Here is a 26,720-nt window from a genome sequence, read left to right on the forward strand (position 1 = left end):
CTACAGTCCCATGTTATGTTTTCTCTCGTCGTCAAGTTAAATTAACATGTTCCCATCCTTTCATTCCTGTAATGCCTCAACATTTCTGCCTCAGCACCAGAGCTTCCCTCCTTGCAGTTGTACCTGTGAGGCACACTGCAACAGATCACTAAAAATGATAAGAACAAAAGACCACGTACATGGTTGTTTGATTACTCACACGACGGGCGGCTTATAAAAGACTTCAGCTAACAAAACATAACTGTCATTTCGATTTTCCTTGTCAACAGGACTCGCCACAACGGAAARCCCTTACATAAGTAACTTTCCCTCCAACAATCAAGCTGCTTTTAACACAGAAAATATTTAAAGTGTCTCCGCACTGAAAAATATTAAGAGACTGCATTAACTGTGGCGTGAGAAGCCTTCAAATGGGATTTGGAACAGAACAACACCCAGACGAAGCAGGATGTCTAACGTGACACACTCGGTGAGAGCTGAAAAGCTTGCCGTAAGTGCTTYGATAATAAATATTTTATTGCGACTTGAAAAAGAGTGTGTTAACTATGCAAGCCATCCTCAGGATATTACGGGCCATTAATGGTTCCTTGGCAGTAACCATATGGAGCCAGTTCTAAGAGAGAGACCTGTGGGTTTACAATTACAATTTTACTGCAGTATCACATATAGCTTCTTATTTATGGAGTCCCTTATCAAGGCATTCAAAAGCAAATGCTCTAAAGTACTTACAGTCTTCAGGTTCACAGTTTACTTTTTAGTGGCTCGAGATCTATAAGCCAAACTAGTCTATATTGGTTTTTCAAATACAATTATTCTTCAAATACAGAGGAGATCTCTTTGTTCAGTATTTTAATGCATGTTGGCCTGTATTTACTGCTGTAAGAAAAACTTTTTTTTGCATTATAAAATTACAAATGCTTAAGATAATAGTTACTCTGAATTGCCAAATAATATTTTTCTCTGAATGCCATGAGAAACTTACTGCAACAGTAAGACATCAAGATGAATTCAGCACAACTAGTTGGAAAAACTGGTGGCCAAAAAACCCTCAACCTGTGGTTTCTTCTGCCTCTCCTCCTGCCTCCAACACCTCATGCACTCTCGACCCAAACATCTCACAACTGCATCTTGCATTCAGATGTTGAAGTCTGGGTTCTTCCTGATTCAATAGGAGGATATTCATATAACGAGCAAACATTACACCAACTAGATATCAGCACCAAGAAGCGCAGCCAAAATCCTGAATGACAGGATGCTCCCCAACGTCCTTGCAGTTATCAGGCAAACCGCACGTCTCCCCTCYGGCCAAAACCCTCTCTCCGGTGAGGGACCTTAGGCTCCCGTCCGCTCTGCCACCTCAACACCGAGCTCCAGGGCCCAGTGCCCTTGGGTAACAGCCTTCAGGTCACAGGAGCAGGCTGCRAGCAGCAAAACAACAACAGTGGCGACAATCACAGTTCAGAAATCCTCCRTAAGACAGAGATACAAATAAATTAATTAATTAAGGACAGTATTTCAGAGCAAACATTGCTTAGAACAATAAAGAATCCTGTACGCATACCTGCTCACCAGATGTCTGATCCTAGCCCACGTACAGAATCTGGATAGCAACCTCTTTTTTCTTCCCTAAAACTCAAGATTATGTTAACTCCCTAAATTAGAACAAAAAGGCAGGACCTGAAATCGCTTGGGAGTTTCAGTATGTGGAAGCTTTTGAGATCAGCTCGTATTTGTTTAAAAAGTCGTTTTGAGTGAAACATTTGCATTTCTAGCATTTTCTTTTTCAAAGAGTCAAAASAAGAAGACACCCTGATTTTGCATTTCCTCCCCTCGCATCCCACTGAAGCAAAAGTTTATTTTGCACAAATCCCCCCCCCTCCCGTTTTGTTTTGATGGCAACAAACGGGGATTATCTACAGAAGCAGCCCTTTGCCAGCAACGCTCCCAAGCRGCTCTCCCTGCGGGAACAACGCCGGGCGAGCTCTGCCCGCCGCGTCCCTCCCAGCCGCACTTCTGCGGGAACCGACGACTCCAAGCGCCTGGAGCGCAGATCCAACGGGACCTCGGCCGGCCGCCAGCCAGCCCGCTGCGGGACCCGCCGCGCTTTGCTTCGCGCCGAAGGAGCCTCCTCCCGGGCACCTCCGTGCGGCCGTGGGCTCCCACCAGAAAGCCCGGCCGAGCTTCATTTCGGCAAGATCCAGCGCGCGTAARCTCTGAGCTGGCTTTGCCCCCGCATTTCTAACCGTGCCGGGGGCGCAGCCTGGTTCGTGTCCTGGTAAGCGTGTACCAGCAGCCCGGCTGGCCTGCTTACCGACRGCTTCAGCAGGGTAGGTGCCAAATATGCAACTGCTCTATTTGCCTGGCGAGGCAGGTTCTCTGCCGCCGCCGAAGCACCTGCCCGTGCAACGCGCGCAGGGCGGACGCGCGCTCGTAGTGCCAACGCTGCCACTTGAGCGGTCCCAATGTGCAGGAAGCTCCTGCGACCCGCTAAGAAAGCGAGCGGGAGTCCGAGTGACTGAAGAGAGGGAAAAAAATATCCATCGTCTATACATGCCTTGGTAAACCCAGACATAAGGAGCAAATTATGGCGGCCCAGGCCAGCACCGCCRCGGGGATGAGATGCCAACCCCCTCGCTTCCCTTCCCTCACCCGCCCCCCAACACAAACAGATTGCAAAGCGTCGGCACAACGCGCGCAGGGTGCTTTAATTCGGGATATTCCTTCCCATCCGAAATACGGGGCAGCCAGCGCGTCAGCCCTGCCCGCCCCCGCAGCCCATCGCCACCAACCTCTCCCCGCGGCAGGGCCACCCCGCCACCGCGGGACGCGCACCGAGCGGGCGGCATCGCACCCGGCACGTACGCGCCCGGGGCTGTTCAGCACCGCAGCCTTAAAACACCCCCCCCCCCGGGGAAAAGATGCCTTTTACTGCAAGCGGCACTGCACCCACCCCCGTTCTCGGTTAAAAACGGGAGTTTTCCCTTTCACTCCCAGTTTGCCGGGACACAAGCGGGGCCCAAACTCGAGCCCGCCTCCAGAGCACCGACTCCGCGCGGCAGCCCCGCGGAGCGCTGCGCTGCCGAGAGGCCCCAAACACCGCGGGTTACACCACATTTTAACACACACACACACACACACACACACACACCCCAACCCTCCCGACCTCGGCGCCCCCCCCGCAGCCCCTGAGCGCTCCGCGACGGGGCCGCTTCGCCCCGCTACCGCCCCCGCGCCCCACGGCAGGACACGGCCCCCCAACACCCCCTCGAGGGGTTGAGCGGGGGGGGGGGGTCGAGCAAGCGGGCAGCACTTGGTGACAGCGGCCGGGCCGCCGCGGAGACAAAGCGGCGGCGGCGGGCGGGTGGCCAGGGCGGGTAGGGGGGAAGGCGCGGACGGGGCGGGCGGGTGGACGGGCGGCCCCCCGCGGGTTTCCTACCTGTTGGTCATCCCCGCCGCTGCCGCCACCCCCAGCATGCTGCCGGCAGCCGCTGCCGCCGCCGGAGCCTTCCCGCCCGCCGCCGGCCGCGGCGAGGAGGAGCCTCGACGGGCCGTAATGGCGCGGGGCCGCCGCCGGCACCGCCCCGCCGCCGCCGGGAGCCCGCGGTGCCTTGCCAGAGCGAAAATGCGGTTTATTTAGTCAGTGCTGCTTTTAAAACGAGCAGCGGTGAGATGCGAGGGGGCGCAGCACCCCCCTGCACAAGGCGAGGAGTAGCAGAAGGGATCCGTCGGAGGAGCTGCCCCGAACCTGAAGGCACAGGGCCTGCTTCGCCCGCACAGAAACAACCTCCTCCTCCTCAACCGCTCAACTTTGCAGCAAGTTAACGAGCAAATTAAAACAGTCTGTTGGGAAGAAGGAGAGAAAAAAAAAAAAGCTACTAAGCTGTTCATATTACCACCCTTAGAACAAGGAAGCRGCGTGATAAAATGAAAAGCTGGTAATATTCGATTGCCAAGATTAAAGAGATCTCGTAAGGGGACAGGACACCTGGGGAATAGGCCAGGCAGGTGAAAATCCACGTGGGCAGGTACAAATGAGTACACAACAGAAGGCATAACCTGAACTACGTTTTTGTGAAATACATCTRTTTCAGTGTCCGTTATTAACCAGGAAAAGAATCTAAATGTGCTGGAATGATTCCCCGAAGATGTTTGATCGCTGTACAATAAGCAAGTTTGGATCTGGGTGGTACTGCAGTTTTAAAGRAATATAGCAACACCAGACTGCCAGCTTGCTGGTTAGCTGCTCCTTGGCATGGCACGGCTTTGCTTGCCRCATTTAGGAAGCCAAACATAGCAAAACATTAGCATTGCAGGGACTGCCTGTCTGTACAAAGGGCAAAATAAACTATATGGTTCAGAAAAGGAAAGGGATGGTTTATGCCCCACCCCCGCACAAAAAAAAAAGAAAAAAAGAAAAAAGAAAAAAAATAAAAGCACTCACTTTAATGAGTCTGTCAGCAGGGCTTCCTTGTATTATCTATATAGATGAGTACTCGTTCTGTGCCAGCTGAAAGTACTAATGCCCTTATGGCTTTTCCTAATCAAYTTTGGGCAGTCCGCTGCTTGTAGGCAGCTTCACGAATGTCTTTAATTAACCTCATGTTGACTGAAGTGAGTTAGGGGCCTCCCACATCCCAGCTCTCAGAGGGAGCTGCTGGGGGCAGGCCCCCAGGTGCTGAGTGCCGAGGAAGAGCACCGTATGGAGACGAAGGCACCTGGGCAGAGCTTTATTTGCCCCGTATGGTGGTACACGTGGGACTGAAAGGGCAGCAAACCCCAAGAWATCAATTAACAGCCAGGGCACATCAATGAGCACAGCTTCTATGGTGCTTCCTTTAGAAAGTAATTAATAGATTTAATAGCAAGTGAATTTTGCACCATGCTTGCCAGTGGCTTTAGAAATGACAGCCCTAAAGCATAACGTGCTAGCAATGTAATCTCAGACTAACAGGGAGTGTGAGAGCCTCCTCCAAACAGGTATATGCATCAAACACGCAGTACTGACAGCTTCGGAAAGTGCTGTACCAAGGGGCTTTAGCAAATCAGTGATTGCCTCCCAAACCTCTGCACTTCACAGAGAATTTGCCTCTTGACTTTAGGGTCTCATTTCCGTTTTCATGTTGTTTTCCCCTGCATTAGTAATCCCAATTCCTGATATTCTCTATAACATGGTATTAGAGCACTCTGGCATTCTGATTAACTTGCAAAACGTAGTCCAGACTACTCTGGCAGTTGATTTAATTGAATTCACAAACACACACCACAAACTCAGAGGGAAAGATGCCACCTATTCCAGTCCAGTGTAATGAGAGGCTGTGACCATTTCCTTYTAATGCAATTAAAAAAATATATATACGGTAATCTGCCTTATTTCTGCTTACAAAATCGTCCTTCAGTTGGACATTCTACTAATGTACTTGGTATCAGGAAGATAAGTGCCATTATCCCCAGCAGACGAGGGAACAGAGACAGAGAAATGGAAATTAAGCTCACAGAGGAAATGTGTGGCAGAGCAAGAATTTACATGGCTCCAGACCAGCATTTTGATGACAACATTAATCCTATATTTTTTCCCTGTTTTCTTCTTTTTTTTTTTTAAAAAAAAAAAAAAAAAACTTTCATCCTCCATACCAGACTGGAGTAAAAAACAGCTTTAATTCAACGTATGCTTGTGGTGTTCTGTTTCCAGAGCACTTTAAGCGTTCTTCTTCCATTATTGTTAAAATGCCAACATGCAGTACTATGTGGGTAGTCTAAAAGCAATGGCAGAAACGACCATGTCGAATCTCCGTGCATTCAGAGCTATACAGATTATCAGCATTTCTGACATCGAAGAAACAAGACTGTTGCTGTAGGCATGGGGAAAAAAGGAGGAAGGAAAGGTTCCCGGAGAGGCAGACAAGACAGACACTGCTTGGTGAAAGAATTCAATGGCCTGTCTCAGCAGTAGGGCGACAGCTGTGATCACATGCATCACTATCTTTACATTAAGTTCTTTTTCATTACCTGAAAAAGTATTTTACGGGTTTGTCGTAATGATATGTAGAAACTTAGAGTAAATAGGAGCTCAGACACTGAAAAATTCACTATCGCTGTATAATCTTCACTATCTCTCTTCAGCTGTAGTAAGGCTTTTGGTAGATCTTCCTTATGAAAAGGCTTCTGTCTAGAAACACAGAGGCTGTCAAGCAAAAAAAGACCTAATTTAGGATTTACTACCAGGGGTCCTGTCTCCTGTCAACTTCAGATTGCCGTATTTGCTCTAGCTTTTCCTTTTTCTCAGAACTTCATGAAACGGCAGATGCTATTCGTCTTCATGCTGTTACTGACTGAGTACTTGTTAGCAGCTACATGTTTGTTTATCTTAATATAATCAATGGATTTCAACTGTAAACACTGTCAGTGTTCTTCATCTCATACCTTCAAAGCGATGAAGTTAAAGCAGCAGCAAAGGCATCCTTGAATGTTTTCTGATCATTTAAGCATGAATAATTTTTGAACACAAGGCATTCAACTGAACATTCCTAGCAACACCTTTAATTAATACACAATTAACAAATTATTTAGGTTTCACATTTCTGCTCAGCATTAATAGTTTCTTTACAGCTTATTTGTAGGAACAAATAAACTTTGATCACTATTTGATCTCTAAAATATTTTTGCTATTTTTTAAAATAGCATATAGCTTACTCAGAGTATGTACAGACTTGTTTTAGTCATCACTTTGACTTCCTTATTAAAGCAAAATCAAATTTGGGAAAACAAAACTGGGAGGAGTGGTTGATACAGCAGATGGTTGTACTGCTATTCAGAGGGATCTCTCTAGGCTGGAGAAATGGGCCAACAGGAACCTCATGAAGTTCAAAGGGAAGTGCCAAGTCCTGCACCTGGGGAAAAATAGCCTCATGCTCCAGTAGAGGCTGCGGGCCAGCCAGCTGCAAAAGCAGCTTTGCAGAGAAGGCCCTGAGTGTCCTGGTGGACAGCCAGCTGAACAYGAGCCAGCAACATGCCCTCAGAGCAAAGGCGGCAACGCCATCCAGGGTTGCATTAGGAGGTCAGGGGAGGTGATCCTTCCCTTCTACTTAGCCCTGGTGAGGCTACACTAGAGCGCTGGATCCAGCTGGAATACTGGGAACAGTTTGCCCAGAAAAGTTGTGGAATCTCCATGCTCAGAGATATTCAAAACCTGGCTRGACTTCTAGCATATTTGGCTTCACCTCTTCCTGGAGGATGGGGAGGTAACAGTACAAGAACATGCATATCAGTTTTGCCAGTCTCAAAAATCTGCAAAATTAATCATTTAAATTCTGTATTTAGCAGTATAAATTTCTGCTTCATGACAAAGTGAGCAATTGGATGGAAACACTAATGACTACAGAAAAAGCCAAAATTCCTACAGTATTTTCAAAAGTAACACTGACTTTTAGTCTTCGTGATGTTATGCTTACATTTTTAGATAAAGTTGTATACAACTTGCATATAACAGAGAAATGTGGAGAATTGTCAACAAATGTTTGTTTTCAGTGATGCTTTTTAAAAAAAAGTTCAGCGTGTCTATTCCAAACAGAAACCTTGTTCAACGTCATAAATAAAGCTATAAAAAGCTTATTTAGTACAGTTATCCTTTCTATTCATCATGCTGTTCTCATTATGCTCCACCTATCATAAAAAATAAATTACTTCTGAACCACCCCAAATTCCTAACCCACCCATCAGAAAAAAGTCTTTCAAAACTATTACTGTTCATCTAGAAAAGCTAGGGAGCACACCTGATGGCAGCTCCTGCTAACAAATCCCTTCCTTTTCTATTGCATAAAGACAGTATTTTAGCACAGGCATTTCTATCTATTGCAAGATCCATGGTACCACCATTGAAAATAAATCTTTGCAGAGAGGTGGACAATTTGAKGGAATAAATTACAACTGTATATGCAAATAGCAACAGATAATGCTCCCTGTTGTGAGTCCAGGATTGCAAGTCTTTCTGTTAGCTMATTCAGAATGTTTATTATTTTTAATGATTATTTGGAGGCTTGATGCTRAAGTCCTCCAAATAGAGAAAATGTGCCTTAAGGGTCAGGAAGCACAGGAGGCAGTCAAACAGCTGGCTAACTCCTGCTGCTGGGATAAGTAGCAGGGGAAAAAACAACTCATAATGTAATGCAAGCATGCAATTTTTTCTATTTAAAGTCCTTTGTCAGTGTCCAAGTCCTCCACAGAACATTACAAAAATCTGTCCTCCTACAGGAAAAGTATATATCCACCATCCCTTATTTAACTTTTCACAAACAACTGGCTTAACCAGTTTCGGCAAAGGCAGGCTGGTAGRGATGTTAGGGCACTGACACAGAGTCATCATATTAGCAGCAGGAGCTGTTTTAAAGTTTTATTGCCTCTGGCTGCTTCTCTGTCCGCCCTGCCAGAGGCTGCGGTGCCCTGCCTGCGGCGCTGACTGGACACTCATCTGTCTTCGTGCAAAGGTTGCCAGCCTAACGCAGACTGCTGTGGTTGCAAGTTTAAGTAAATCATGTGACTACTCACAGTGGGAGGCATTAACTATTCTATATAAATATTTAGATAGTAAATGTCAAAATGCTATAGTTAGCTTTCTGCATTGCCAAAACTAATGCTGAGCATCAGCAACATAACTCCTCAAAAGGGAATAATGACAGTAAAACAGTATTTAGGTGAAAGTCTTTTATGGTATTATATAATGGTTTCCGTGGTTTTTAATCTCAGATGTTTTATATGCTACAAAGGACAAGAAATCCAAGTAACATGTATATCCACTTAGGAAAAAGTTTGAGTGTTCTCAGAAGAAAATTCAATTTTCAAGCCATTAAGGCTTCCAAGAGAAGCAATAAATAAATAAATAATAATAAAAAACAACCTTAAAGAGCCTTATATGTATATAGAGCTGCTATCCACTGCCTATGAGTTTAAAACACTTTGAAAGACTATTATAAAAGGACTGGGACTATGCCCAAAATAGCACATTAGTGCTAACACTGATTATTTTTAGCCTTTTTTCTTCACAAGAAGCCTACAGGCAATCAACTGTTAGCAAATAGAGTAAGTTATTTGTTAATACCAATGAGTATTTAATTGCTGTATATTTCTACTTTATTTTACTCTCCTCTATCTTTATTATTTAGTCCAGCTTTCATCAGCAGGATGAGCCAGAGGAACATGAGGCTGGAAGAACTCTCCTGAACTGCTGCAAAAATCTGCCCTCTCACCCTTCCAAGCCAATATATTACAGATTAAGTTCAGTTCCAACAGTAGCCAGAATATTCTTTCCCTTCCTCTAAGCACGTATGTATTTATGTGGAAGCTGTTCAGGTTACAAATTCACTTTAAACTTCACGCTTTCTAAACTGACTGTTTTATACCCATTTGTTCTTATGTCAACACCTTTTCTCACATCATCATCCTCTCCATGACCATATGTTTGTAGAATAATCATACCTTAAAAAARCTGCTGAGGAGAGAAACACATCAAGCTCTCACTTGTGAAAAAAAATGTTTGCACCAACATATTTATTTGTAGACTATTATCTTTTTGCCCTAGGATGGCTATGTAGATATCCAGAAAGCATCACAGGGAATTAGAAAAGAGGTAGTTACATACAAGAATTACTTCAAAGTTGAGTGCTATTAGCAAGATGTTCAATGTTGCTGATTTATAAGATGAAAAATCTAAATGCAAACCTTTTTAAAAGCATATKAATACTTTCTGCATCCCTCCTCCCCCTCCATGTCAGATATTATCTCTAGCAATCTAGTAACACATCTGAAATAACCTAAATCTGCCATCTTTTTTGAAAACTGTGTTTTTTCTAAAAAAAGTTATTTATTTCTCTTGTATCCAGTAGAGAAATATAGAACATGGTTATTGWGTTCAAAAGTAAAGACTGCACTGCTACAACAGTGGTCCTTCTACAGTAGATCCATACACTCTTTTCTCTGATAAATACTACAGTAAATATCCCCYTATTTTCTGCCTTGAAACAAATCAACTAATTATCATTTTCTCAGCTAAGAACAGGCATTTGAGGGGAAGACAAAACAAAAGAGGTACACAGCTGAGTAAAGATGAATTTTATTGAAGTGATGCCACATGGAAAGGATATCACTGCTTTGAGTCATGTTTCCAACCAAACCACTTTTTATACAGTCAGACTAATAATTCTGAAATTACTGCAACAAATACTTATTTTTACCTCTTTATACATTTGATGTCTCAGTTAGTGGGAGGTAACCACTATTTGCAAGGTTCTGAAAGGCATTTTCACAGTACCAGCAACAGTAGAACTATTAGGTGAAGTTAAGAAAGTATTGGTGCACCAGGTGAACTCAAGGCACAAGTCAAAGCATAGGCAGTAAAGCTGCTTTCAGAACTTCTCAGAACATCCTTACAAACACAAGTTTCTAAAGATCTCTCCACAATTTCAAGATTAAAAAAAAAAAAGAAAACACACAGAGGAAAAGGATGGAGGAAGATACGGAAGATCAGAATTTAGAATGGAATCTAACCACATAGCCTCTCAATTATGCTTTGAGAAAAGAGGGGGAAGCACCTCTCTTCCCCCCCCCCCAAATGTATGACCTCTAATACTGGTTCCCTTTSGCCGTTCCCTGAACCCCAAATCCAACTAACCACATCTACACTACAGCCTTACAAGTTCTTGCCTTCCTGTTTTTCTTTTGGAGCATATCTAGCGTGTACAGATGGCTATCCGTTCTGTGGAAGGCAAGAACACAGAAGGCATATACTGCTGCCAATCCAGTACACGTACGCAGCCAGTATACAGAGTGCAGCCACAGTGCACACCCAGGCCTGGGAACTCAGGAGCCCTCCCATTTTTGGTTATTTACTTGCTTTCTACATATACTCTACATAACGACAATAGCTAGAGGATTTGTTTTTGTTTTTGTTTGTTTTTAGAATGTCTGTGATCTCCTTAAGGTTGGGCTGAAGGTAGGCTGATAGAAGAGTAAGATTTGGTCCTAAGCTTGTAAACTCTTTGGGCATGGGCTACTTTTTCTGGGAAACATCCTAACAACTACGGCTCTGTAAAAAACAATCATAAAACCAGAAAACAAAGCCACATTGCTCTTCCAAGAAAGAGCACCACAATATGCCAAGGAGCAACAGTACGAGTTATAATTTTAGATTACTTTTTGACAGTAAATCACAGCTAGAGTGCTATATATTACAAATGCAAATATATGAAATATAAAATGTTTACTATGCAAAATAATCCTGCTTCCAGTCAACATTCTATGCCATTTACTGCAAGTGCATTTTAGACTTTGATGTATTTGCTTTCTTCAGACAGTTGCCACAAAGGCAAGTTCTGGCAACCTGAACTGCTACTAAATTGTATTCTATAGTTACTAAAATATTTTTACATTAATCTTTCAAGACCTTAAACTTCCGAAGTAAAAAACAAATATAGTAATGCAAGAGGTGTCCATTACATTCAGAAGTATAATACTTGAGATCTACTAAAATYAGTGAGCATGCAACTCCGACCTGAAGAAAAGTCAATGAGCAACTGGTATTAAATACAGCCAGGGATATATGATACTTATATATATTTATTCACAGTTTACAATGTTAAATAATCTACAGTTCTGAAATATGTGTATTTTAAAAGAAGTTGTCACAGCTGTTGAAAGTTGAGCAGACACGCAGAAAAGACTAAATCAGGTCAGCAACAAACTGAATTTGAATAAAAAAAGTCATACCATTTCACTCATGTGCTTCCATTGTTAAAACTGCAGCAGCAATGACTTGCACTTATTTTTTTATGCATATTTGAAACCCCTTTTCCTCTAGCTCTGGTCTGGCACACTTTTAAATAACATTAATGGAATCCAGAGGCAAATTATAGAGTTTGGAATTAAACATCTGAGATATGGAGTGAGTCATCAATGCTGAAGATAYGGTTATGGTTTCAAAAGCAGTGAAAGAAGGCCTGAATGTAGCCTCATGTTGGCTCTATTTTTCCAGCCTGCAGATGCCCAAGAGACTCATCCCTGCTCTCCCAAATGACAGTTCTGTGATCTGAAAGTCCACACCAAATGTTTCCAGTTAGAGGAGGGAAGGTACTTAAAACTGTGCAGAAAATAATTAATCCAAATAAAGACCTTTGGCTTTGCAGCTAAGTGCTGAAATATACATACAAAGCCAAAAAATGAAGAAGCCAAAAGCACAGTTGCTGAACAGTTTATTCTCAAAGTGGGCTAATTTTTTCTGCTCTTACGTCCAGATTAATCTCAGTCCTGAATAAGGTAATATTTAAGTGAACATGATTTCCTCAGGGCCTCAACTAGGAAAGAAAGAACACAATTTAGTTTAAATTCCAGGGAATGACTTAACACTGTAAAACAGCACAGAGGAGATGAAAAATAAAGAGCGATGAAAAAAAATTAAAAGACTCCAGTTGAAAGATGAGCAGGATGTACAAGCAGGTGTACATATTTTACTAATATACAAATAAATTAAGATAGTGAAAGGTAGCATAGGCTAGAAACACAAAAAGAAGATTGAAGAAAAAAGTGCTGTKTTCATATTCTATAGCAGCGATGGTTTTTTTTTTCCTTCTTCTTCTGAAGAACCTGGAACAGAGCCTAAATCACCTGTGCAAACAAGCTGTGCAAAGAAGATGTGTGTAAACACAGAGAAGTGAGAGAGAAGGATGCGACTTCTTCAATCATGTACCTACCAGCAAATGCTTTTTTCCTTTCTCTCAGAAATTATTCTTAGGAAGCTGGCCTATAAACTGAGATTCTTCCTTTACTGTCTCTGTATGACTAAGTCAGTGTAAGTGGTCTTTTCACTCAAGCATAGGCATCACTAAAGAGTGATGCTATGCTTCTTCCCGGTCTTTGTGACTTTCAGCTTGAGGTTTAAAAGTCACAGTTTAAGCCCCTTCTTGTGAAGTTACAGCTCACTTATGACCTCTGATTCTCGCAGTAACATCCTGAGACTTCYACAGTTGCTGTTGATCTCTACCACAGTACCACACTTTAGGTGTGTCAAGCATTATATTTTATAATACAACATTTTGTAGACCTTCACCTTCCTATTTTCAATTAACCTTTAGCACAAAAGCATAACCAAGACTAAGCTTTTAGTCAGCTCAAAACAGAAAATATYATTTCTGCTTGGAAACGATCTTTCAAGAATTTAAGTGTCACTACAGAGAGGAATTACCTTGATTTTTAGCTTCTTCAACATGCAGAAAATAGCATGAACCATACAGAGTAGTAAGCTGAAAGCAAATAYGTGAAAAACTGTGAACACTTCAAAATGCTTTAAGTCTAAAAGTCTAGTTATTCCAGTTACTACATTATGTTTTAAACCAGTATCACAAGACCCRTCACAGGTTTGTCAAACTCTGTTTCCAAATAACTTACAATCAATTTGTCRCTTCTCATATGCTTCTGATCATCATCTTTTTTTCTYTTTTTTWAAATRCTTACAAGAGAACTAAGTAGATCACTGCTGTCAGGACATAAAACAGGACAGTCTTTCAGAACAACTGAGGGCTTCTTAGACTAGTCTACAAAGCTCAAAATAACACAGGGAAACAAAAATATATTGGTCAATGCTACAATTCCTATGAGTTACTCCTCTACATTAAGATTTCTGTTTGTGCAGCTGTGGAATATATTTAAAAAAATGGGTATTTCTACTGTCTCATCGAAGTCCTGACCAGCTGTGGAGGTACGAAGCCCACCCAGAGGACCGTGAGGTATTTTCTTCGTCACCTGAAGGAAAAGAAAAACGTACCTTAAGTTTATGAAACTAGACATTCAATTATTTGGTTTAGTGACCTTGATTTTTTCTCCCCTTTGTCAGTTTTCAAATGCTGTCCTTGTAAACTTGCTGACAAGGTAACAACACTCAGTACTCACACTGAGGTTACTGAAGTCATGTACATGCATTTTTACCATCATGTACACTTTATTTTGGGTACTTTAAAGAGCTTCTTARAATTCTTATCAGCTTTCCCTGAAAAATTCAGTCAGCATTCATTAACAGCACCAGAACATCCCGATTCTATGGATATAATTTACCTCTTATCTTTCCAAATGCAAATCCTTTCATGCAAAGCATTACTTTTAAGCACTAATAATCAGTGAAAAAATATCCCACATTAATAAGGATTGTGGCACTGAGTTTTTCTSAATATAAAATTTTTTAAATAAAGTACAGGTCAGCTGCTCATGAAGTACAAGCAGCTACACCTTACTGAAAAGATACAGAGAATCACTTAAAAAGTTTAAGAGGACAAATCTGAAAATAGARTATCTGAACAGGGGCCAGAACACTATTATTCAGTCAGCTTTTTGGGTTAATTTCTTACAAAGGCTTAACTCTTCTCCTTCCTTYCCAAGTCTCTATATGTCTTAAACTAAAATTAAGTTCTGCTGAAGTGATTTTTCAAAGCTAACATACTGATACTAAATATTAGATCTGTAATATGGCCTTGTGAGGACCACTTCTAGTATCTTTTCATAACATATGCCAAAAGAACCCCCATCCATTTATAGGAACCTCTACTTTCAYGTCACTTTAGCAGAAATCTCTAATTTTATTCAAAATACAAACTCATTTTTCTAAGAAAGAAAAACCCAAACAAACATAAACCTTCTCTTGTTAAAGTCAAGCAAATATATATAATTATTTCAGAAGTAGTTATACTTTTACCTTAATTTTATTTATACTTTGGGGTATTTGTTCTGTTTTACGAAAGTATTAATACTAACTCCCTGGCTTATCACTAGCTTATTGGCACTGAGAAACACAAAGCGGAATAGCACAAACGTCTATGTAAATTAAAGCACAAAACTTCATTTGTCTTTTCTATATTCACTTTTTTTTTAAGTCAATGTTTTGAACATAAGGGCATACCTTGGGCAATTGCAACTAGCTTTCCTTTTTCTTCTGGGCTGAGCTGCAGCATGGTATCTATTACTGGAAGAAGCCTCTCTCTCTCACTTCCCGATTTTAGAAATATAAATTGCAATAGAACATTCTTCAAGTATTCTAGGTTAGCCACAGACTTTTCTCTCTCTTGATTTCTTTCCAATCTTCTTATTTCACTCTTAAGAAGCTGCAGATGAAAAAAACATACAATATTCTTTGCTTCATATAATGGATAATTGARCAAAAGCCTTTTGAAAAACAGAGCAAGTTATGCAACTTGCTTCTGAAAGAACAGCATGAGCACATCAAYATACTTGGTAATGAATGAAACCCAAAGAGGTGACAATATTGTACAGAAATAATTTCTTATTGACCTAAAATAATAGTATATCTCTTTAGTAGAATAACTTAACTATTCCATTTCAGTGATYAGGATTAAAAATTGAACAGCTAAATATGCAAATTGGATCAAAAGTTTAACAAAATTAATTATGAAGCAATTTATATAAGAAAGCTTAGCATGCTTAGCTAATTGGTTGCTTCAAAAATGTTCCCAGAAAGCTCAAGGAGGTACAATCAAATCAAACCAAATTCTATTAGTACCTGTACGTCTTAAAACACCTTTTAACTTAAACCGGTTAAAAAGGGTTACAGAAGGAGAAACTTGACRTAACATYTCTCTTGGAATGTGCTGTTTTTGTCTGAGTGAAAACAGTGAAAGGCTCTTGATTAGATGTTAAAACCTCAGACTCTGAGGGTTTTGATTTTAAACCGTCACCCCACCCTCCAAAAACCCTTAGGAAGCTGGTGGGTGTGGTTATTGAGGCACTYTGGAAGTGCTAATTAGCCCTGCAAAATAAAGCATAGACACCTCTTTYCCCCAAACACCAAGTTAACTTTCTCTAATCAACAAATTTTTAAATGTTGGAATTTTCTGAAAGATATTTGGTATTAAACATTTAGTCTGGGGCATAGACTGTAGAAGTTAGAGCTGTTCTCACATTTCCAGTGTCTGCTAACCTTGATTTGTTCCATTAAGATTGCATTGGTTGCTTCTGATTCACGAAGTAATATATTCAAGTGATCAGCACTCTTTGCTGTTGTGTTTAGCTTCTGAATCAGTTCATCCTTGGTCAGCTCTGTTTGCCACTGAGGTGGCTCTGCAATTAATTGGAAAAGAAAACTGAGAAAATGATAAACCACTTACACTTACTTTATGAYACTAAATTAACATTAGGACTTTATTAATGTAGTTTTAGGTCTATATAGGAAATAAAATCTACGCAAAGTCASACTTCCAAATTAACAGCTATCATTTCTGCTGCTGAATGTTCAGGTTGTTATCTACTTTTATATACGTAAATGTTTTGGAAGCAGATCGGTGAATCAGTTCAAAGTAAGCCAGAACACGTGGTTTTGTTTTAACCCTCATTACTAAYTCATAGATGGGAACTTTCAAAATTTCTCCAGAAGTCTTCAATAGACTTCTTAAACCTAATTAAATACTACTCTATATTTTTCTACTTTTTGTCTTAAGACATCATTCTTCAAGCTGGCTATCATTTAACCAAAAAAAAAAAAAAAAAACACCCCACACCCCTATCAATTAATTCCTGTTCTACTCAGCCACAAGACAAACAAAGATTCCTTTCATTAAATGAATTAGATCAATATGCAACTGTCTCTAGTAGAGACTAGTCCAGAATACTCCAAGTCCTTTAACTATTTACAGATTTACTGACTTGTTCATTGTTTTCCCGTTAGGAAGTCAATATATATGGAATCTTCAAATCATAAAATCTTGTAGCAACATTTTATTGTTAGCCCTCACTCAACGAYAAAAATCATATTGAAGCTCAGGACACTGTATACTCAGTGGCACCAAAYAGACTGGTGCCTTAAACCTAAAAGCATGAAAACATAATTTTCTCAGATATTTTGAGGGTACAAATTTCTGTAACTAATATAGGCAAATGCTTTGAAAAGCCACACATTCTACTTACCATGTTTTGCTTCTGGGGAGTTCAAAAGTTGTTCCAAGGATGGTACATAGGTGCTGGCAGAAGAGACAGACTCTGTGTCAGTTGTTTCCATGCCTTCTCCCTCTTCCCTAGCTACAGCATGCATATCAAGAAGAGGAAGGTCAGTGTTTCGCCGTTCTCTTAAGTTCTTYGTTGTTGGATTTGAAACAGCTGGACCTGAAAGATAACCACTGATGTTTGTCATCAGAAGGAAACGGACCAGGCTACTTCATAGGTGTGACTGTCTTAAATTACAGAAGAGTATATAAAATGCAGTCTTCYAAAAGGCAGGGGGAGGCAGGGTGAAGAAGAAGGAGAAAATAAGATATACACCCACCATTTACAATAAAAAAACTATACCCTTTCTCCTCCAAATAACCACTTAAAATCAAAGCCATTTGTTTAGCTCAGTTGGTTAGAGTGTGGTGCTGCTAATGCCAAGGGCRCGGGTTCAATCCCYGTATGGGCTACACTTGAGGGTAAGACTAGATGATCTCCAAAGGCCCCTTCCAACCTTACCATTCTATGATCTACATTTGATTAGTAATGTTAATTTCATGCAGTTCTGYCTGCAGATGTGTTATAATTATGACAAGAGCTCCAAGCATTTTTCATGCAAATTAGAATTAACTTCTTTGAAGTAGTCCTGCAGGTGATGTAAATAAGCCTGTTTTATTATTTAACATGTTTTCCTGCTGCTTCAGTGCAATCAGTTACTGCACTGCAGTTAAGAGACATTAAAATACGGAAAGAGTAATTTCTTGAACTGCTACCACTGCTTGGCAAACAAATGCCTGACTTTAACAATATGTTCACTATTCGTACACCTGCTGTATGAGTCTTAACTTTTGATTTTACTGTGTCAAGTTGAAGTACTTTTTAAATATATTTATACTTTTCTTTTTAATGTTACTAAAGTTAAACTGCTACAATGCAATCAAACTTTGTTAAGAATTTAGCCAAAGTCCAGTAAACTCCAAAATCTGAGACAAACTGGTAAGAGCACATCATTACAAGCAATTTTCCTCCACCTTTCTGACAACAAAGATACTGAAGAAAGAGAAACGATGCTGATTCTGAAGTGACAGTAATAACAAAAGACCCTTTCTTTACTTGATCTTAGTGGATTTATATGGCATGCTGCCAATTCTCTGGGAAAAGTTTTATGTGTATTAGAGACCCATCCATAGCAGTGAACTTTCAGACTCTGTCTCAGCTACACAAATTTGTATCTATCCCAAGAAAACCTGTTTTTATGATTGAAAGTTACCTTTAGCATTTGGTTCACTCTTGAGTTGGAAGAACTGGGCTTCTACCCTGGACAGCTGTTGCTGAAGCGTCTCTACTGTTTTCCTGTGCTCTTCTTGCAGGTTCCTGACCTGATCTCTGAAATTGTTCCGGAGAGCTTCATTCTGAGCTGTCAGCTGACTCAAAGTCTGGGCATGCTCTGTTTTCATGACCATGTTCTCAGACTGTATTGTGCAGAGCCTGAAAACAGTGTACACACAAAACACAAGAAACAACAAAAATCTGACAGTGAATTTTGTGTTACAGCTTTCAGAGTAGTAGTTTTAATTTTTGTGTCTATAATCATGCAACTTTTTCTCATTTAAGTTTCTCTTTTCAAAAAACAAACATGGGACTGAAAAAAAATGTATTTATTCCCTATCATATGAAGGTATTGTGCTAAATGAATATTTGGTTTTATTTCAGAACACAAAATGCAAAGATCTTTTTTTAAAAAAGAAAAAAAAGTAAGTATTGGAAACACGCTGGTTTACACATTCTTAAAATCTGAAACTGCAGTATGACTGTTAACTAGTGTTGCACAGGTCAGGTCACTTATATTTTCTTCCTTTAACATTTACCAACATTTATGCAGGACTTTCAAAAACATAAGGTTCCAAGAAGCTAAGATGAATTTTTTTAGCTTCAAAATCCAGTGCACACACAAAAAAACAGTCTATACCATAGCAGTTGTAYTCAGTTTGGAGGCACTCCAGAAGCAATACTGTCAAAGAGTAATTAAACAAGTGCACATACAGAAAAACTAATCATGGGATTTACTCTTAAAAGCCTGCAAACTGAAATTTAGCCTTAGCAGCCAGGAGCTAGTTTATGTGGGTATACAGGTAACCTACAGTGATATAGGCAGTTTCTAAACATCTGCAGAAAGACATGATTTGGTTGGTTACAGTGCATCATCATGTGAACACAAGGAACAGATGAAACAGTGCAAAGACAGACAAGTCAGAAAATCCCTAAGACTAAGCTGTAATTTCCAACAACTGTCTCATGTGAGTTTGTGTAACCTTAAAAGAAAAAAAAAAGGCAAAGCCAAGGAAAGGTTCTTTTGAGAGCTCTAGTACCCCCACACCCTTGTGATTTTTGAGATGAGACACAGATAATATAGATTTCTTTCACTTTGCGAGAAATAACAAGTCAGGACTGTGAGAAGCAGGTATTTCATTATCTTCCATAAGACTGCCATTTGGTACACATAGGACTGGATATTCTGTCAATTAAATTGTTTGCTCTGCCTATAACTAGGTTATTTCCCTCATAGAAAATGGGTACATAAAATTGAGTTGATCATTCCGACACAGGTGTATTGATGAGCATCACATTTAAAAATAGTTACTAAAATCAGTATGTTTAAATATTTTTTTTAAATGTGATAGTTAAATAGGAAGGTAGAAAACTTGCAGAAACCTCAAACTCTGGCTGCTGCGCAGTTTTCATTGCTGAAACTTCTGAAGGTTGACGAAGAGTAGCAAACAATCATTTTGAAAATTCTTTTTAACTTTCTCAACAATTATGCCCTTTTCTTGGGAAGCACAGTTCAAGACCAGATGCATGCCCAGGCTTTAGAAAGCTCCCACAAAACAAAATTTCTGTATCTATTCAAACAACCATACTTTTCCCGGAGTTCTGCCTCTTTTGCAACAGTCTCTTGCAGCATCTTATTGTGTCTTTCCAGCAGGGTGTCATGCTCAGACTGCAATGCTTGGAGTTCAGCTGCACTGATCTGTAAATTATGCTGTGTGTCTTGTAGTTTAACTTTAAGTTGATCTATCACCATTTCCAAGTGTTCCCTACAAGCGGAAAAATGAAAAGAATAAATTTTAAAGAGAATTATGTTATTTCATAACCTACATTACATCCACAACATTTTGGGTAGCTGATCTGAATTAATCTGTACTTTTTTCCAAGCAATGCAGTAGCACAATAATCCTAGAACATGACTATTATGAGAGTTCTGACTGAACTTCATCACAGCTGCAAAAAGATTGATCATATCCTATCTGAACGGCTGGAAACACAACTGATGGGGTAGAAAGTGTGACTACTGTAACTTTTACTTTGAAGAAGTTCAGAGAAATAAAACAAGGAGAGTAAAACATCAGATGCAGATAGGAAAAATCAATTTCTGCTTCAAAGGGAGGGAAGTTTTTTGTTTGTTTAATAAACATATCAGTTTGATGAGACTGAACACAGGAGAGAGGAGGGTGGTTGGAGGAGATTTTCACCAAAGGAATAGAAAGCAACATCAATCCATAAAAATGGGTAAACGCTGCTGATCACAAATCAAAAGCAGACTTTCTTCTCCTTTTGTAAGTCAAACATRTTCTTACTCTATGCTTTCTGTATTTTTGTATGCAGACATCCCCATCATTTCCTAAACTACACATTTAGCCAACCTTTAGAGTTGATGCCCAGAAATAATTTCTTTGAAAAYTGTTTCCACTTATTTATTATTTGAGTACCTGTCTACTTTGTTTCCAAAGTGACCCTCTTTCACAATAGCTTAAAAACACCACAACTTCTTAAAATTCTGCCGAGACACAAAGAAATACAACTTTCACAGTTTGCTAGCCTCAGAGAAAAGACGAGGTAGATGGAAGAGCAAACCCCCTCACCTAATTCCTCTAACAAAAGTCTCCCTCTGGTGGATTTTCAGCARTAATTGTGCATATTATTTTCAGATCTGTGCCAGAAATTACCTGTGTCATCTTACGCATCAAGATTCAGTTTGTCACCAAGGACAGCTATCAACGACCTACTTKGTCAAACAGATCTGTTTTTGTATTTGAACAGATTTTTCTGAAGTGGCTCTGAATTTACATGGCTTACAACTATGCTTAAATGACTTTCAGAGAACTTCTGGCAATGCAACTTTTCAGGTTTCCCCTTGTGTAACAACTGAAAAAACCTATTATTTCATGAATCTGATAAAAAAAAGTCTAAGTTGATGACTGAAGTGGCAGCTAGAGCCTTATCTACGCTAAACAATGCTTACTTCCTACAAAAATTCAAAATGAGCTCAGMTGAAGAGCAGCAATCTCTTAGTTGGAAATAAGTTTTTGCTGCAATGCTTTTCAGAGAAAATGATGTGTCAATTTTACACAGAAAGTGAGGATTAATTCTGCTCATTTAAAAACAGAGAAAATCCTCCCAATACTTCACTTCTCTCTTGCACTGTGACAACAACAGGTAATCTGCTCAAAAATAAATGTTTGAACAAAAGACAAATAAATCAAGGAATTAGGAACTAACATAGTACCAGCTACAGACTAAGGTGTGGTACAAATTAATGACCTCTTTCGACAGCTGTAGTTACAATTAGAAACTCAGGTCAGAGACAAGATAGGAAAACAGAGCTATCCACTCAATTTTATTTAAACTAAAGGAAACTGGGGAGGCAAACCACCTCCCTTCTGTCATTTTACTTGTTCTAGCAAAAAGTTATACACTTGAAATTGCTTGTGCTTGCCTTTGCTAGTCTTTGACCAATGATACCCAGGAATCAGTGTTTTCTGTAGGTATATAAAATAATTTTGGTTTTACCTTTCTTGCTTGGCTCCCTCAGTTTCTGTCTGAGAAGCAGATCTATTCTTTTGTTGTTTTAGAACGTTATGAACACGGACTTTGTAATTCTCAAATTCGGAAGTAACAGTTGCTTGTTCTACCTATCATGTAGAAAACAAACCCATAATAAATTGTGCTATTGACTACTGCCCATTTATTTTCTCTGAAGTGAAATGCCTCTTGCATAAAATATAAAGCATCAGTTGCATTTCCTTCTTTTGAATGGATAATTAAAAAGACAGTTATCAGAACAATGTTTCTTTAGTTTTTAATCAAACTGTAATAAAATTTGAAAAATAAATATAAGAGGACACTCATATTGTAACATACCAGTTATCAAAAAATTATCTTTCAAATTCAAAAGTTACATTCAACAGATATTCACAACCAAAGAACTCTTCTATCAAATAGCTTTGAGGGAAAACAAAGATGGAAAAATAAGTAAATAAATGGATAATCCTGTCTTCCTTTTAAACTACCCAAGTGTCAGAATTCAAAGATGAAAGAAATGTTTGAGTCACTCTTGTGCTAGTAACATAATGGCAGGCATAATATTCTAGTTGACCTCTGTAAGGGCATTTGGTTCATCTTCTCTTTTAAACTTACCCATGTGTTTGGTTTCTGCAGATATACAGAAAATTACCTCACAAAAAAGTGGCTTTGTCCTTTAGCATAATACGGCAGACATACAGAAAATTACCTCACAAAAAAGTGGCTTTGTCTTTTAGCATAATACAGCAAGTAAAAATTATTCCATCTGAAAAATATCAACCTTTAAATACTCTTGTGTATTCCTCTAATAAACCACTGACACGGGTTTTCATTCTTGTCTCTTAAGAGAAGCTTACAGGAGTCAGTTTCAGGTGAATTAATTACTCATTCTTGAGATTACCATAATCCACCTCTTTGATAACAGAACATTTTATTCTATTTCTCTTCAGTTGAACTGCTAAGTGAATTTCCGCAGTGCTGAGCCTAACTAACCACTTCTCCAGCTCTCCTGCAGCGTGAAAGATTTGTGTGCATTTTCTTTAAACTAATCCTTCTCTTTTCCTCTAGTCAAACTATATTTGTACAATATTTCAAAGTCGTCTGGCATGCTCCCTTATATGTCAGCATAACTTGTCTACTGACCTACTATTGCTTTGAAAATCTTATCCAAAAGAAAGAGGGATATCAATCTGCTGTGTCAACAACCCCTATTTTTAATGCAGGGCACCTAAAGAGGAAAGCTGGTCTCCCAACAGCTTTAAGACATGTCACCACAGTAGATCTGTATGTTGAATAGTCTCATGATATCAATGAGCAAGTGACCACAGATAAGTATCTCTTAAATCCTCAATAATAAAGATGGCACTTGTAAAATAGCAATCCATATTTTCCAGTACAACTCAGGCAAGTTTCCTGCAGCAGTAACCAGAGTTTGCCCATTTCACTTCATCTTCTKACAATTTAGAAATTTCTTGAGGTTTCGTTCAAATCTTATTATTTATTCGCACCTATCATGCAATAGCATGTAGAGTGGTGCAGTACGCTATAATAAACACAGTTTCAACAGAACATTATTCCTACTATATTCTGCACCTGTGCACTTTTAACATAAAGGTTAACTTTGAGGAACAACCAACACAGTTTCATATTAGGCCAAAAATAATTTAAAGAGTAACTCAGCAACAGTGCCGATTTCATGCATACCTCAGCTTCCATTAAAAAGCTGCTCATAAGGCAGTGTATTAAAAGGTGCTTGCAAATTCATTTTCCATAGAGGATTTTTTTTAAAGGGATAGTTATGTTAACTGTTCTTACATGGAGCAAATAATATTCCATTGTAGGGTATTTTTGTTTGTCTTTTGGGTTCCTACTCCTACCCCCTCTTCTTTAAGGATTTATTGATACTTCTCTTTTCTCCACAGCATATGTTTGCTGATCATCTTAAACTCCCTCTCTTTCACTCTACCACAAAATTTTCAGTTCTAATGCAAACAAAAAGACCTACTGGCATATAAGGCTGCAGTCTAGACATTTCATCAGAAGTGATGCGTAACAATTAGGACAGAGTCCATTTGTCCTCTATATTGCTACTCAAATACTTCAAACACTGGGATAGTTCCCAATTTTTGACAGACAAGTAAGCAAGATAAGAGATCTGCAAAATATGTTTAGAGAAGCAGACACTGAGTAAAATACATCTCCTTCTAAAGGGTCTAACTTTGTTTCTTCTACCAGAGTACCTGGGCTGTTCTGCATTCTTCTTGCAAGGCTGCAATTTTTAACTGGTAAGAAGTCAATGTACGCTGGTGCTGCTCCAAAGAAGTTCGCAGATGTTCCTGGACTTTATGCTTTTCTGATGCAAGCATAGCCACTTGAATCTGAAAAAGTCAGTTTGAAACTTAAGTTTCGAATATGACAGAGACTTTTCTTCCCCCTTCAAGTGAGTATGTCACAGAGCACACAGAATCCTAACTACAATAATTTCTGCGCAAGCTGAGTGAATGTAAAATTAAAATCCAATAAAAATAGCATAAAGGAGGGATATAGGTTACAATGTGCTTAATTAAAAATAAAAGGTAGAGTGTTTAAAGGGACAACTTGAGAGGAAAATACTGTGATGGGAGGTATCATTTGTTAAGAAAAATCATCGCCTCTTCCCTCCTCCCTCTGTTACCTTTCATTACATTCAAATCCTGTTACCAAGCCTTCACTGACAGTATTTTTACATTTTTTAATTGAACAGCTTCCATATTTAAATAACATTTAAAATTTATCCCCGTTACAAGCTTCAGATTGATCAGTCTTCTCTTACAAGGGAAAGAGAAAGGAACAAAAAAANCTAACTGTCCTCTTAAAACAACGAACACCCTATACACGAAGCTTCAAAATACAGCAAATTAATAACTCAATCTAATTCTCTTCTTACAGATTTTTATATGCTGTTAATAAAAATTCCAAGACCACATATTGAATGAGAATACAAAGATCGTCATTCTGTATGCATGCATTTATGCAGGCACAAGCACACATACACGTATGCTCTTTTTTCCTCAAGTCACTATTGTTCTTTGGAAAAAAAAAAAAAAARAAGCAAAGATGCCATACAGAAGCACAACAGCCCACAAACTGTGCATTTTAGAAGCTATCAATAGAGCTTAGACAGAGGGAGAAACTTGTCAGCCTGCACAGTTTCACTTATTTCCAAATCTAGTAGAAACTCAAACATTCATAGTTAAAAAAGAAAAAGTGCACAAAAAATTCTGTAGCAGAAATGCAACAAAGTGAGTCATAGGGTGTTGGAGGGGAAAGCACAAGTCTCATACTGTGTATATTTTAAAATAAACCAGATAACTTGAAGTATTTTGCCATGTAATGGGTAATAATGAAAAAACCCACTGCCACAGGCAGAGATCCCAGAAGCATAAGATGAGCTTAAAAAAGGAATTATTTTCATTAATGAAGGAAGATTCATCATTGTCTATTAAAACAGGACAGCTAGATGCTATCCACAGCTTAGGAAGGCTTTGAGATGCCTACTGTCAAAGCTAGGAGCTACTGTAATGCTGTACTTTCCTTTAGCTTCTGATGCTTTTGACATGGGAAYGCATCTGATTTTTCAAATCTTTCTTCCAAGCTCATGAAGATTGAAAATAAATTGGCAGTAAGAAAAATAGTTCTAGCCTACTTATCTTCTCATATGGGAACAGCTTATCTTTGTCACTCTTTATGCTTTCTTTTCTATTTCCATTGTTTTCTTTATTCTGCATCATCTAAATGCTCCTATATACATTGGCAATTTAAAGCACACTACAGGGGAAATATCTGTGGGAAGCAGCAAAAAGACAAAGTTAACATAATAAATAGAACAGTGACCAGGTGTAAAAACAGCATGTTTGCATTCTTCAGTAAATGCTCCACCTGCCTAATGCAATCACACCCTTATTACTTAAATAAGGAGCCTTTTACTCAGAAAGAAGAAGTTGCTTGCCTTATAGGTGTCCACTTGTTGTTGACTGGCTTCTAGCTCCCCTTTTAATGATGCCTGCTGCACTAGGTGGTCATTTTCCTGCATGATAAAATTAGCTAGTTAAAAACAAAGCAAAAAACCCCAAACCAAATCTAGCAACTTAATAATTCAGCTACAAGTCCAGCTTTTAAAAAATTGGTTTAAAAAGTAGAATATATAGACATTAAGAGCTGTACTTACAGCTTGTTTTGAATCAGCCAGTTCTTTTTTGGTTTTCACAAGTAGTTGTTTTATCTTGGCATTTCTTTCCTCATCCTGTTGCATAGATGACTGAAGTGACTCTAATGCAGAAAACAGCAATTATGTGCAAGGGAAACCTCCCCCCTGTATTTCCTTAAAGATGTTGGAAAAATATTTAAACAAATTCTGGCAGATTTCCTAAGAGAACTGCAAACAAGTAGCTTGGATTAAGTTCAGCATAAGTATCATGTAGGTTTCTAAATAAAGCAATTTTCTTTAAGACTTATACTTAAGGATAGAAAGAAATGAAATTTTAAAAACACTAACTAGTAAAATTTTATTAGAATGGTATGCCAGAGTGAACCCACCTGTCAATTACTCACTTTCCAAAATTATGATTAAGTTAATGGGTAAGAAATACAGTTCATTAAGTAAGCCCTTTGGCTTTTATTTCTGAGTACTAGATCAAATGACTTATCATAGAATCATAGAATCAGTAAGTTTGTGAGGGACCTCTGGAGATCATCTAGTCCAACCTCCCTGCTCAGCCAGGGTCACCTAAAGCATATGAACACGTGACAGATTTTAAATCCCCAGACGACGACTATGATCTAGTCAAGTTTATTTTATGSAAAAGGAATTTTGACTTTGCAATCGTTTAGTATTTCCTGTAATCCTTTCTCTTAGT

The 26,720-nt window shown here is 39.2% G+C and overlaps 2 protein-coding genes across 2 annotated transcripts in view; both read right to left on the bottom strand.

Annotated features, from left to right (window-relative positions):
* LIMS1 (LIM zinc finger domain containing 1) overlaps window positions 1–3,801 on the bottom strand; it is a 76,323-nt gene extending 72,522 nt beyond the window's left edge. Inside the window, exon 1 of the mRNA XM_085320843.1 lies at window positions 3,437–3,801. Coding sequence (XP_085176969.1) covers window positions 3,437–3,474 — 38 coding nt within the window. The 5' untranslated portion in view covers window positions 3,475–3,801. The remainder of the gene's footprint in view (window positions 1–3,436) is intronic.
* A 6,285-nt stretch (window positions 3,802–10,086) lies between these two features.
* GCC2 (GRIP and coiled-coil domain containing 2) overlaps window positions 10,087–26,720 on the bottom strand; it is a 32,001-nt gene continuing 15,367 nt past the window's right edge. Inside the window, exons 14-23 of the mRNA XM_085320795.1 lie at window positions 26,033–26,133; window positions 25,814–25,891; window positions 24,066–24,203; window positions 21,814–21,935; window positions 19,884–20,060; window positions 18,236–18,453; window positions 16,948–17,142; window positions 15,965–16,104; window positions 14,930–15,131; window positions 10,087–13,782 (exon numbers count right to left, since the gene is read on the bottom strand). Of these exons, the coding sequence (XP_085176921.1) occupies window positions 13,712–13,782; window positions 14,930–15,131; window positions 15,965–16,104; window positions 16,948–17,142; window positions 18,236–18,453; window positions 19,884–20,060; window positions 21,814–21,935; window positions 24,066–24,203; window positions 25,814–25,891; window positions 26,033–26,133 (1,442 nt within the window). The 3' untranslated portion in view covers window positions 10,087–13,711. The remainder of the gene's footprint in view (window positions 13,783–14,929; window positions 15,132–15,964; window positions 16,105–16,947; window positions 17,143–18,235; window positions 18,454–19,883; window positions 20,061–21,813; window positions 21,936–24,065; window positions 24,204–25,813; window positions 25,892–26,032; window positions 26,134–26,720) is intronic.

The sequence above is a fragment of the Rhea americana genome, unplaced genomic scaffold (assembly GCF_003343005.1).
Source record: "Rhea americana isolate MKP2758 unplaced genomic scaffold, rheAme1 scaffold_66, whole genome shotgun sequence".
In the NCBI taxonomy this organism is placed as follows: Eukaryota; Metazoa; Chordata; class Aves; order Rheiformes; family Rheidae; genus Rhea; species Rhea americana.